General features: G+C 36.2%; 1 protein-coding gene across 1 annotated transcript; it reads left to right on the top strand.

Annotated features, from left to right (window-relative positions):
• Positions 1-1,550: 1,550 nt before the first annotated feature.
• Positions 1,551-12,089, top strand: LOC104595496 (L-Aspartase-like family protein). Its single transcript, XM_010256242.3, has 7 exons — positions 1,551-1,939; positions 2,060-2,323; positions 3,309-3,425; positions 5,577-5,725; positions 8,612-8,903; positions 10,444-10,608; positions 11,558-12,089. Exons 1-7 carry the CDS (start codon positions 1,598-1,600, stop codon positions 11,813-11,815), a joined length of 1,587 nt encoding a protein of 528 aa, XP_010254544.1. The 5' UTR covers positions 1,551-1,597; the 3' UTR covers positions 11,816-12,089.
• The last annotated feature ends 576 nt before the right edge of the window (positions 12,090-12,665 follow it).

Here is a 12,665-nt window from a genome sequence, read left to right as displayed (position 1 = left end):
TGCTTATACTTCATTTTTCATATGTTGGTTGGTCTTGCCCTCTAAGCTCAAAATCATATTTAATAAGAGAGAAATCCATTGCGCGTGTGCAGGCAACGAAACAATCCAAACTATGTTTCTAAGGCCTCTTAGAAGCCCAATAAAAGAATGTAGTGCCAATTTCGAGTCCTTATGGATTTCTAGCAATTATTGGTCATTTATAACAATTAATCGTTGCTATGATCATTGTAATCCATGATCATCGATTTGGTGCGGTCAAAATTTGGAGATTTAAAATTTTTAAAAAATTAAATAAGATTTTTTATCCACTTTTCTTAGCCACTCTCTACCCGTTGTGAATTGCACCTACACGTCTCTGCAATTCACGACGGGTAGAGAGTGGCTAGCAAAAGTGAGTAGGAAATCTGGTTCCTTTGTTTATGGTGTCTTTGTAATTATGCAGTTTACATCAGTGCCCCATAGTACATTCTAATACAAGGTCGGGATGTGCTGTGGATTATCAAGAAAAAACTATTTATTTATGGGAAATTGTCTAAAATTCACCATAAATTTTCAGTATTTCTCTTAAATTCATCATAACTTTTTAATATGTCTAAAACTCACCATGCCACTAATAAACAAATTAACGGGTGTTAATATGTTACTATTTTAACCTTCATAAAAAAATATAAAATATATACAAAATAAATTAATGGGTGTTAATATATTACCATTTTAATATTTAGACATGAAAAAAGGAAAAATTACAAAAAAATAATTTCAAATATAAAATACATAAAAACATAGAAATTACAAAAAATATAAAAAATTATAGAAATTGCAAATAAAATAAAAAATTATTTTCAAATTATAAAAACTATAAATTGAAAAACAGAATAAAAAAATTAAATTGTAGAAAAAACATCAAAAAATTATAGAAAAACACAAAAATTGTAAATAAATAACAAAAGTACAAGAGAATGTATGGATTGTAGAAAATAGAAAAATGTGAAAAAACAGAAATAATAAAAAACATTGGAAATTATAAAAAAACACTAAAATGCAAAAAAAACAAGAAAATTGAAAACTAAAAAAAGACCATTTTTTCTCTAACTCACTATTCAAGGGTAATTTGATCATGAAAATTATTATTTATGTTGATACAAACACCTCTGTTAAGAAGCATTAACAGTGCACTAACCAAGGTGAGTTTTGAAAAATAAAAACTTACTGACATAATGAATTTTAGACATTTTAAAAAGTTGTGATGAATTTAAGAAAAGTGTTAAAAGCTCATATGATGAGTTTTAGACAAATTTATTTTATTTCTATGGATGACGTGATCGAGTTTCATTGGGGTTAAAAGAGAGAGCTGCAGTCACGGTCGCAGATATGTGAATTCGGGGTCACAAAATTTTCGGATATCATGTATTTGCGGTATCATACTCCAACCCATTGTCATTTTGTGACGTAAGAGGATCCATGACGACCATGGCCGTGGCGCTAGCATCAGCATTAGCTTCGTTCCGCCGTCCCCCTTACGCCCTTTCTCTTACTAAACTAGTAAAGTTGTGGAACAGTGTGTGTATTCTGCGTGTGTGCAAAACTTCTGAGAGCAATGGAATCAATATGTGAACGCTGCTTGGGTAAATCGGCGGATCTCCTCTTTCCATCCTTGCCATTTCCGAAGCAAAACCTCTCAAGACCTCTATCTCGTGTCGATTTCTGCTGGAAAGGCCAGCGGAGGTTTGTGGTTTCCTGCGCTTCTGAAACCCTGAGCATCACCCAAAAAGATTTTCCGGGGGAAATGACCAAAGAGGTGAAGCTATGGGGCGGGCGGTTCGAGGAAAGCGTTACAGATGCTGTGGAGAGGTTCACAGAATCCATTTCATACGACAAGCTTCTCTACAAGCAAGATATCATGGGAAGTAGGGCTCATGCTACAATGCTTGCTCGCCAGGTTCCTTTTTTTTTAACTCTTTATCCTTCTCAATGCAATTAGTAAATGCCAGATTTTAGTCTGTGAGGCTTCTGAGAAGATCATAATCCAAAATTCTGCTGATTTACTGGGTTTGTTTAGGGTTTAATGACCGAGAGTGATAGAGATAGCATACTGAAAGGTCTTGATCAGATAGAGAGGAGCATCGAATCTGGGGAGTTCGTATGGAGAGCGGATAGAGAGGATGTTCACATGAATATCGAAGCAGCTCTTACCGACTTGATTGGCGAACCCGCAAAGAAGCTTCACACTGCTAGAAGTCGAAATGATCAAGTTTTAACGGATTTTCGCCTTTGGTGCCGTGATGCCATAGACAAGATCCTTGTTCACATTAAGCAGCTTCAGGTTTATTTACTACTAGTAGCAGTTTCATGTTTATGTACTACTACCTCTACTATTACTACGTACTTTTTTCTGGTGTTTATGACTATTATTATTGCTTTTCCATTTTCCATAGGCTTTTAGTCGTGACTGAAAACCAGTTTGTTTTTACCACCAAGGGTTTCCTTTACATTCAAATTTGCACGTAGTTATCTTGCAAAATTACAATCTCATACGGAATTATCTGGGTAGCTTGGTCAGTGTAGAGTTTTTCTTTCTTTTTTTTTTTTTATCGGAGAAAAAAGACCTTTATTTCTGGGGCATGTTGGGAATCAGTAATGTGGCAGCATTGACTGAGTGAATGTAATTTGACAGGGGGTTGGAAAACCTGTTTCCTAGACCGGATATGCCTGGCTTCATTGTTTATATTGATTTTTTTATCTAATAACTTTTACAGTGATCCACAAAAAGGACCTTTATTTCAAATATAAAAGATGAGAGATAAAGTAACGGGGCTCTCCTTTCCAATGTATACAGATTTGCTCCCCATTTTGCCCAACCTTCAATTCCTGTATGTCCTCTCCTTACGCCTTTGCTATCATTTTAGAAAAAAAATCTTATTTTCTCATTATTTAGATGGTTCCGTATGTTTGGGTGGATGGCACCATATCAGTTGTCTCTAAGTTGCAATGCATGGCTTAAGTGTAGTGCAGGACAGTGTTTTGCCTTTGTTAATACAAGTGAACCATTTAGCATCAGATCATCCCATTATTTTTGGTACCCTCATTCAAAAATTTATTCCTCATGTTTCTACAATTTTTTTAATCTCATTGTTCTGGTTCTGTTGGTAATCTTTAGCTGATGGAACCTACTGTTCTCCTCTTTTCGGTAGTGTCATACTGCTGCCTTCAAATTGTCTCAGCAATTTGTTTTACATTTCATTCTCTTTCTCATTAAATAATTTCTGTTTTTCCTCTCATCCACTAACACATCCTTGCATTACCTGCAGGTTGCACTAGTGACTTTGGCTATAAAAAATGAAGGCCTGATTGTTCCTGGATATACACATCTACAAAGGGCTCAACCTGTCCTATTGCAGCATCTTCTCTTGTCATATGTTGAGCAGGTTTCAATCGATATACATTATTGTAGTTTTTTTATCTACATTGTTGTATTTTTTTTTCCAGGTGAATGGATCTGTGCCAAGAAGGGATTGCGGCTTGTGTCTGGTATTTGTTTTCACTGGTTACTCTAAAAATTACCCCCTGTGGGCAGGGGCTCTACTCAGTACTCACAAAAAAAAGTACACATTCCTTTTGACAATACTGATACCTATAACATAATAACAATACTCCATATTTGAGGAGTGGATTCCTTTACGTATCATTTCAATAAGCTACCTTATCCATCTGAAGAATCAGCTAGATAATTGGTGCATCTGTTCTTTCTTTTTCCCTTTCATGGTTTGGCAACGAAATTCACTATTAATTAGAAAAAGAGAAGAGAATAAAAGCAACAAGGGAAAAAAACAAGGAGAAAATAGAATAAACCCTTTGACTGTCTTTGCTTCTAGTTAAGGAATTGCCTAGCTCATCAGATGATCTCCTGATCCAGCAGAATGAGGTGTTCCCTCTGGTGTTTCTGTTTTATCTTGTTGGTGAAATGGGTTTTATTAACTTTTGCACCTAGGTGTTGTTAATGTGGTTACTGTTATGTAGTTTTTGATGTGCTTTTAAAGGCCAATTAGTTTTTCAGACTATGGGCTTTATTGACTCTATATTGCAATCATGATAGCTATCTATAATAATAAATAAATAAATAAGAGAGGATTATAAAGGATGCTACAAGGTGGCAGGGCCCCTATCACCAAAAAAAAAAAAACTATTAATCCAAGGGCAGAATCCCAAAAGAAAGAAAGGAAACCATGAATGCAACTAATAAAAAATTACACTGGAATAGATAAACCCCAAAAGTACAACTGTCTACCATGTGAATGAGAATTCAGTGACAAACTTATCAGATCTTAGGGATTGGCAGAATGAAGAAATCATGTTTACTTGTTATTGTTGCCTGGGATTTCTTTTGTGCAGGGGAGACAATTCAAGGCCTTTCCAGTTTCCTCCCTTTTGCTTTTTGTTGCCTATCTATCTGCTAGTCTTGATTTCCTTTTTTTAGTGTCGTTGATCTCTGCTCTTTTTCATAGATGTTCTGTATCGTAATGTAAAAGTTCTTATTAATGAAGAAATGAAGATAAAAGTGTTTTTTCAGATGTTATTGGAAGTATGGGCTCTCCTATATAGAATTACTAGAGAATGACCCCCGTACTAAGTACGGGGTAACTAAATGTGTGTATAATTTAGTTTGAAGTTTACTATTTAGTTATCACAAATAAAAAACTAATATAGGTCTTGCATCTTTGTAATTGACAATCTATTCTGACCTATTTTATTTGAAAACATTATTAATTTATCTATTTTTTAATTTGATTTAAGATATTAAATGAGATCTTATTCGTAAACAATAACCCACTTTATTTGGTATTTACTATTTATCTAATAAATCTATTTTGAGTTGTTTATTTTTAAAAGTTAAATTATGTTGCTTCCTAAAAGTTAAATCAAGTTTGTAATTAATAAAGTATTTTCTTTTTGAAAAAAAAAACATTTAAAAACAAACGTGGGTTTATGGTAATCTTTTAATGGATCCCACCATTTGTATTTAATAGACTTTGGATAAACATGTGTTAAGCTAATAAATAATTGTCTATTGAGAATGTTTAGGAGTGAAACTACTCACTTTTTGAATCCTATTTCTTGAATTAATAGGATGTCACGTGTCTGAATGGTGGTAGTGGGCTTTGGACTTTAGCAACAACTTCTCAAAAAATGCCACGTGTCTAGCTTTCCAGAAAAATGAGAAGGCCACATGTCTAAATGGTGGGGGGCTGTGCCTGGTAGTGGCCTATGGGCTTTAGCAGGAATTTCTCAGAAATTGCCATGTGTCCAGCTTTCCAGAAAATGATAAAGCCACTTGTCTGAATGGTGATAGTGGGTTGTGGGCTTTAACAACAATTTCTCAAAAAATGCCACATGTCTGAATGGTGGGGGGCTATAACTTGAAAACCTTCCTTTAATATATATATGTATATACCTTCATTTGATAAATTTCATCAGCACCAGTAAATTGATCATCTCCTCTTAACCTCTGCTGTCCATTTGTTTATTTAATAACCAAAGCATTTATTTCTGTTTATATTAATAATAATAATTTTTTGTAGCTTGAACGGGATGCTGATCGTCTAGTAGATTGCAAGAATCGGCTTAATTTCTGTCCTTTAGGAGCTTGTGCATTGGCAGGCACTGGCCTTCCTATTGATAGGTTTATGACTTCTGAAGCCTTGGGATTTACTGCACCTCTAAGGAACAGGTGTATAATAGTTTGTATTCCTATTTAATCTATCACCTATAATTTCAATTTTATTAGAAAGTAGAAACTTGAAAAAGGCATGCTTACATACTTGAGACTTCCATAATGAGACTAGTTTATGAAGTGAAGGTTCTTAGTTTATACAATATATGACTTCAGAAATATGATTCATAGATTATTTTTGGCAATCATAGTTCATGAGCACATTAACAATAATCCAAGGACTAAAATTAGCGAGCAAGCTCTTGGTGGAAAGTTCTTAGTTTATGATATATGGCTTTCAAAGTAGTAAAAGTAGATGATGTGCCAGTTATGTAAAATAATGAGCATGTTTTTAGTCATTATTCACATTAAATTAACAACTTAATTTTAGTAGAAAGTTTTTTTAGTTATTCTGCAGTCTGCAGTTGATTCAGGTCTTTATTCCAAAACTCCAAGAAGCATTTTGTTTTATTACCCCTTTATTTGTTGTATAATTGTTACATTGTCTTACCTGGTTCATTATGTTTCAAACTCTGTGCACAACTGCAGCATTGCCTCCGGTAAAAACAAGTTTGCAGGTGTGATCTCAGATTATCCACCAAGGATTATTTTCTTATTGGTCTTCCCACTAAGCAATAATAGGAGATCAATGTCCTACCCACAGGGATTCAATATCATTAAACCCTTCCAGTTTTCTTTAATGGGTCTGAAATTCTGATTTCTGAGATGCTATATTGGAAGTAACTCAAGTGGTATCTGAGAGGGATCCTTTGGTTATGCGGCTGGTGGGAGTAAGCAATGTAGCTGAAGTACCCACCTATTTGTTTCTCATTATCAGAGTTGAGAAATACTTGCTTGTGGGTGAAGTCCCGCAATTCAACATGTATGAGACTCTGAGCTGCAAAGTTTTCAAGAATTCATATCAATGATGGCCTCTTTTGACGAGCAATTGAAAACATTGCTAGTGAATATTTATGAAAATGTCAAAGTGCTTTACAATTAGACCTGTTCATGGGCCGGGCCGGGTTTTGCCTTTACATTAACAGAATATGCTCAGGCTTGAGCCTGAGCCTGGCCCGACCATCGAGCCTAGGTCTTGAACCCGAGCCCGGCTAGAAATTTGGAAAAAACATTCTTCTTTTTTTATTCAATTAAAATTTATTTTATTTATATTAAAAGACCTCAAAACCTAAAAAATAATGAAAGATATCACTATTACTTGAAAAAAGAGAAGAATAATAAAGAAAAAATATATTATATATATTTTTACTATATAATACATTATCAAGTCGGGCTCGGGATTTCGGGCCTGATGTTTTAGGCCCGAGCCCGAGCCCGCGGGCCTGAAATCCTGTCCAAGCCCGACATAGATCGGGCTGGGCCGGGCTACCCGACCCATGAACAGGTCTATTTACAATATGCTGCACTCTACACCTAGAGCAAAAGACTGGTTATAGGCAATATCTATGTTGTTATCCTTCAAAATTATGAAGAGCAAGAGCACAATCCATAACAGATATTAAATAAGCATGAGGGCACACTGATGGCCTTTCCATATGATGAATGATTATCAAATTATGTTCTTTTCAAATGGCCCAACAATTTGCAAAAGGGTCCATGGCTCATAAAGTAGCACCTCTATTCCTGATAGAAATCAAAGGGCAAGAAGTAATTACTTTCCAAATTAAGGATGAACATACCCAAGAAATCTGAAGCTAACAGAAAAGCTCCAAAGGAAATTAGTTGTTGGGCAAGAAAGAGATGCTTATTCCTCTGCTACTTCAGACATGGTGGATCTAAGATGGAGTGAATCTGTGTACTTTTGTTATTGAGGTGATCTATAGTGGGCACCTTCTCTAAGGGGCTATTTGGTAACTGCTGATTTGGCTGAGCTTAATTGCTTATTGGGTTGTCTTTTAGTGGATGATATAGTGAAATGTTTTGGGTTGTCTTACTTAATTGCTTATTCACTAAAAAGTCAACCTATTAGCAATTCAGTTGAACCAATTCAGCCATTATGAAATAGTTCATAAGAAAACCAGCCATAATGATGCCTCATTGTATCCCGACTTGACTGGTTAAGTCATGGTTCTGGCTAGAGCCATATAAAATGAATGAATGGTAAACATTATTTTAGGTTCATGCTTCATGGTGTAATCTTTCTTTTAGGTTCTTCCTTCCATGATATCTCATCCTTTTGATCTGGCCTGAGAAGTACATCTTCAAGCTTTTGGGACAAGAATAACTCTTCTGTGATATCTCCATTCAAAAGGGTTATTTGAAAAATGTGATCCCAAACAACTATTCTATGTTGCATGGAGAAAAATTCCAAAATGTTCATCCTTTCTTGAGCTACTGGCAGTTTTTATTTAATTATCTTTATATTTGTCTGTTTTTTATAGATATTTTTATATTTATCATTTCCATACAAAAAATAAAATATAATCAACTAGAAAGCTGATCTGGGACAGGATTTCTGTAGCTCAACTGCTGAAACCTGAAAGTACTTTGAGTGCACTTAATAAATTGTAACTCTTGAACTAAGGCCTTACCACATATAAAAAAAATACTATCACCTAAGCAACATGATAATAAAATGTGACAAGTAGTTCCTTTCAGTTCTTTGGGTTGATTTTTGATCTAGAGTACCTCTGATTGAGAGGTGATCAACATCAACGGGGTCTAATCATATTTACTGTACTCTTATTAAGTTAGAAATTCCTGTTATCTCAAAAGTACCCATGCTATATTTCCTGGTGTTGTGCTTTGCTTCAGCTATATGGAGATGCAATTTTTGATATTTATTCCTGCAGTGTACCCATAATATGTTTTTTTTTTTTGTTTTTTGGTAAATGTAATATGGTCCATTCTAATGATTGGCAATGTCTCCTTGATTTCAAATAGCATCGATGCTGTTTCAGACCGTGATTTTGTCTTAGAGTTCCTTTCTGCAAATTCCATAACAGCCATTCATCTTTCCCGGATTGGTGAAGAATGGGTTTTATGGGCATCAGAGGAATTTGGATTCCTGACCCCAAGTGACTCTGTTTCAACGGGAAGCAGCATCATGCCTCAGAAGAAAAATCCAGATCCAATGGAACTTGTACGTGGAAAATCTGCTAGAATTGTGGGTGATCTTGTTAGTGTTCTCGTGCTTTGCAAGGGGCTCCCTCACGCTTACAATCGTGATCTACAGGTGTGCAATTTCATAAATTATTAGTTGATGAGTTGGGCTACAAGTACCATGGTACAAAGACAACCCAGGTTTTATTCATTTCAGGTTGCAATCTGAGATGAAACAAATAAAAATTTAGGTTTTTGTTTTTTTAAAGGTAAAGTATAATTTGAATTTCTGATAAACATGACTAGGTACAATAAGAAGCTGTACAGCACAATGATTGTAATGATATTAAGTATCACAAAATATCTTCCATGCTCAAATATAGTATTGAAATCAACAGGAGAAGAAAAAGAGATGCCCCTGAATTGTGGTTCAACTGTCATTCACGTCCCAAGAATTCCAATTGTTGTGTTCCTTAGGGCATCCACTGAGCCTGATTTGTTGAATAATCATTCATTTTGCTTGTTCCAACTTCCAAATTACCCAAACAATGGATACTGGCATGGAAGCCCATAATAGTCTACCTCTCTTGGGGTTCTTGATGTAGCTGGAAGATAAGGAAGTTTGTCTTCCTCTCTGTAATTTATTGTGATAATTAATGAATTGTGTTATTGATAAAAAAAAAGAAATGCCATAACTCACAGGCCACTGGACACTGCAAGAAGAGATGGTTGTTGCTTTCCTCCACTTGTGCACACATAACACAATCTGAATTTGTGAGTCCCATACCTCTCTTGTTCAAGTCATCTTCTCCATGGTGCTGTCCATAACATGAAGGATATCCTAGATGAAATTGCTGGAACTCACTCTTATCTCTAGGAAAAGCACACATAATTCCATATCTTCACTCTTCTGCTTGACTAGAAATAAAGGGTGTTGCTTGTAGAGCAAAAAGAAGAGTTCCTCTATTATATGAAGTTCCCAATTATTTGAATTCCTTTGAAACCTGGGAGACCACATGACACCAGATTTAGTTTCTTCATTGCGCTGTCCAGCCTCTCATTGCACCTAGTCAATGATCCCTTAGCTGGGCTTGCCTGTTAGCTGTGGCTGTGGCACTTATATGGGTATCAAAGCTGAGCGTATTACAGAAATGGCCTTTTCAGTTCGGGGGGAGAGGCCAATGAGTGCATTGGTGATTGCTGGGGCACTGTGACAACCCTAATAACAACACTATACTGGATTAGGAGTAGAATCAAATTTGAGTAATAATTTGCAGTAGACGATTATACTTGACCTCTTGAAAAAGGTAATTGTTAATTTATGTTATACAAGACTACAAGTAATTAACTAAACCATTTCCCAAGTTCCTCTATATATAGATAAGCTATACAAAGCCATTTGACTTGTCTAAGGGGTATGCCATCTGATTTTGAGCTCAAAAAAAGTTGCAATTCATGTTTAAACAGGTTTAAAGAAAAAGGTTTTAATCTGGCTGCCAAGCTGATGCAACCTTCTGTTGCACTTGGATCTGGCTGCAGTTGGTTAAGAATCTGTGTAATATAGGTTACGGGTGCCTTGGATGATTTAATTGGTTTGATATCACTTTTCATCAAGATCTTAAAATATGACATTTTCCAGTGTTTTGATAGCATGCCTATCTTTCTTGGAACAGGAAGACAAGGAACCTCTATTCGACAGTGTAAAAACCATCATTGGAATGCTTGAAGTAACAGCAGAATTTGCACAGAATATTACATTTAACAGAGAGAGGATACAAAAGTCTTTACCAGCTGGTCATCTGGATGCCACAACTCTTGCAGATTATCTGGTGAAGAAGGCAAGTTTTCACCCATCTGACCTTTCCTACTTTTTTGCATGTGATGTCTCAATCTTCGCAACTAATGAAAAAGGGGAATTACTTGGGGAGAATGACCAATCAGCCCAGAGCAGAATTTTATAGCCCCAAAGTACAGGGGGAATGCATCCTGACTGTGAATTGATGCCAAATTCACGGGCAGGATGTGGTTTATAGGGGGGAGAGGGCTAGTAGTAGGGGGGGGGGGCGCTGGAATTCAGAATTCTGCATCGTGTGTATCCGTACTTGTCCGAATTACTTACTGTGTATAAAGACTTGAAACTGACATGTACAGACAGAAGCAGTAATCCACTGTTCCAGTGATGGATTACCTGTTGTAGTAAAGGGAGTCTAGTAGTCAAATCAGTCGAATGTTTCTAACCACTTTGTGGTCAAATACAAAGGTGTTGGATGCTTAGGCGTTCCAAATATAATCATCTTTTGACTTGGTCAAATACAAAGAACATACACCTTTGTGGTGCCTTGATCAACAAGTACATGCAGTCATGCATGCATTTACATTAGGTAACCTGGGTCTGTCAGCATGTAGTGGGAAAAGGTCTGATGGCTAGGAATGCATGGTGACAGTAATACAGGGGAATCCTTACAAACGACCCATCTTCATGGTCTCCTACTTGGAGAACTTCCAAAACATAGTGGAACAATAACCTCTGGAGCTTTCTTATGGTTCCTTGTAAACTGTAAAGCAGTAACAATTTCAGTTTCCCCATTGCCCATTTTGTAATGAATTTTCACTAAGGAGCACTTATTTTAGAATTTAGACCAATCATGTAACATGTCTGGAACTTGGTGCCAGTTTTCTGAAGCTTTCAGTGTTCCTTTTCTGTCTTGATTCATTCTCGTTTCATATTGGATTGGACAACGAATGGCAACTGATTTCTCCGTCTTATCTGACTTTACCACTGTACAGGGAGTACCATTTAGGACTTCACATGATATAGTTGGAAGATGTGTTGCATTGTGTGTCTTGAAAAACTGCCAGCTTTTGGACCTTAGTCTCGATGAGCTGAGAAGCATAAATCCAATATTTGAAGAGGATGTTTATGAATTTCTTGGAGTTGAAAATGCAGTTAAGAAATTCTCCTCGTATGGATCTACAGGTTCAGAATGTGTAGCTGAACAGCTTTTCTACTGGGTTACTAAACTTGGCATCAATAGAGACAAATGAGTATTCTCCAAGGAAGCTGGTTCTTGTTGTAGTTTCACCATACCGTAAGTGCATGAAAAGCTGCTGCTTATATTGGTGTATATGGTGGAGATATTTAGTTTTTATTTTAAATAGATTGAGAGGAGTGGGGGAAGGAAGAAAGGGTTTTTTTTTTTTTTGGGGGGGGGGGGGGTGGAGGCTGCTGCAGTTTATTCTACAGTTATCTGGTAGAAACATGAAACAATTTCAACAGCTTTGAGGAAATTGCAATAGCTGCCGCATTTTGTTCTTCCAATATCTGTGATTTGCTAGCATTGTAATCGCTTTTTAGATCTAGAATTGCAAATTCAACAATAATGTTGATGACGAGTTACAACAGGGGGGGGGGGCTGTTTTTGACGTAATTAAAACACTACTGAATAAAAAGATTACTCCACCGAGCAGCATTGGGTTTGCGGTGTTCTAGAATCTAGATCTTGAATATGAACTGTAGAAGGCTCTACTCGGTCATGATTGAAGTTTGAATTCTATTTCTTGATCTCAATAATTTTTCAAGTGACTAATATTCCTAAAATTGTTTTATCGCCCCCAGTGTTCCGATAATCCGATCTAGGTAATGTAATTAGAAATTGAAAATTTTGATGACGGGAAACTGGTGAAAAACTTGATTATTGTCTACATGGCTTGAAGCTGGTTAGAAAATACCCTCCTCACCCATCTCACCACCTTTCCTTTCCAGCAGAGGCGGTTAAAGGTGGATATTTTAAAATCAGACTGGACCACCAGACACTTTGACCTAGCAAAGCGTGGGACAGCTAGGTCTCTCTCTAGGTTGGCATTTATTTTTTGGCTTCGCTAGGTCGGCAGTTTT

This window comes from Nelumbo nucifera, chromosome 5 (assembly GCF_055504915.1).
Source record: "Nelumbo nucifera cultivar China Antique chromosome 5, China Antique-T2T, whole genome shotgun sequence".
NCBI lineage: Eukaryota > Viridiplantae > Streptophyta > Magnoliopsida > Proteales > Nelumbonaceae > Nelumbo > Nelumbo nucifera.
This window is presented reverse-complemented; position numbering and strand designations above follow the sequence as displayed.

Bases quoted from the DNA above. Each gene is read 5' to 3' on its own strand.
- LOC104595496 (XM_010256242.3), top strand. From the start codon at position 1,598: ATGGAATCAATATGTGAACGCTGCTTGGGTAAATCGGCGGATCTCCTC. The intron at 1,940-2,059 runs GTTCCTTTTTTT...GGGTTTGTTTAG, and splicing joins CTACAATGCTTGCTCGCCAG to GGTTTAATGACCGAGAGTGA. The intron at 2,324-3,308 runs GTTTATTTACTA...CATTACCTGCAG, and splicing joins TTCACATTAAGCAGCTTCAG to GTTGCACTAGTGACTTTGGC.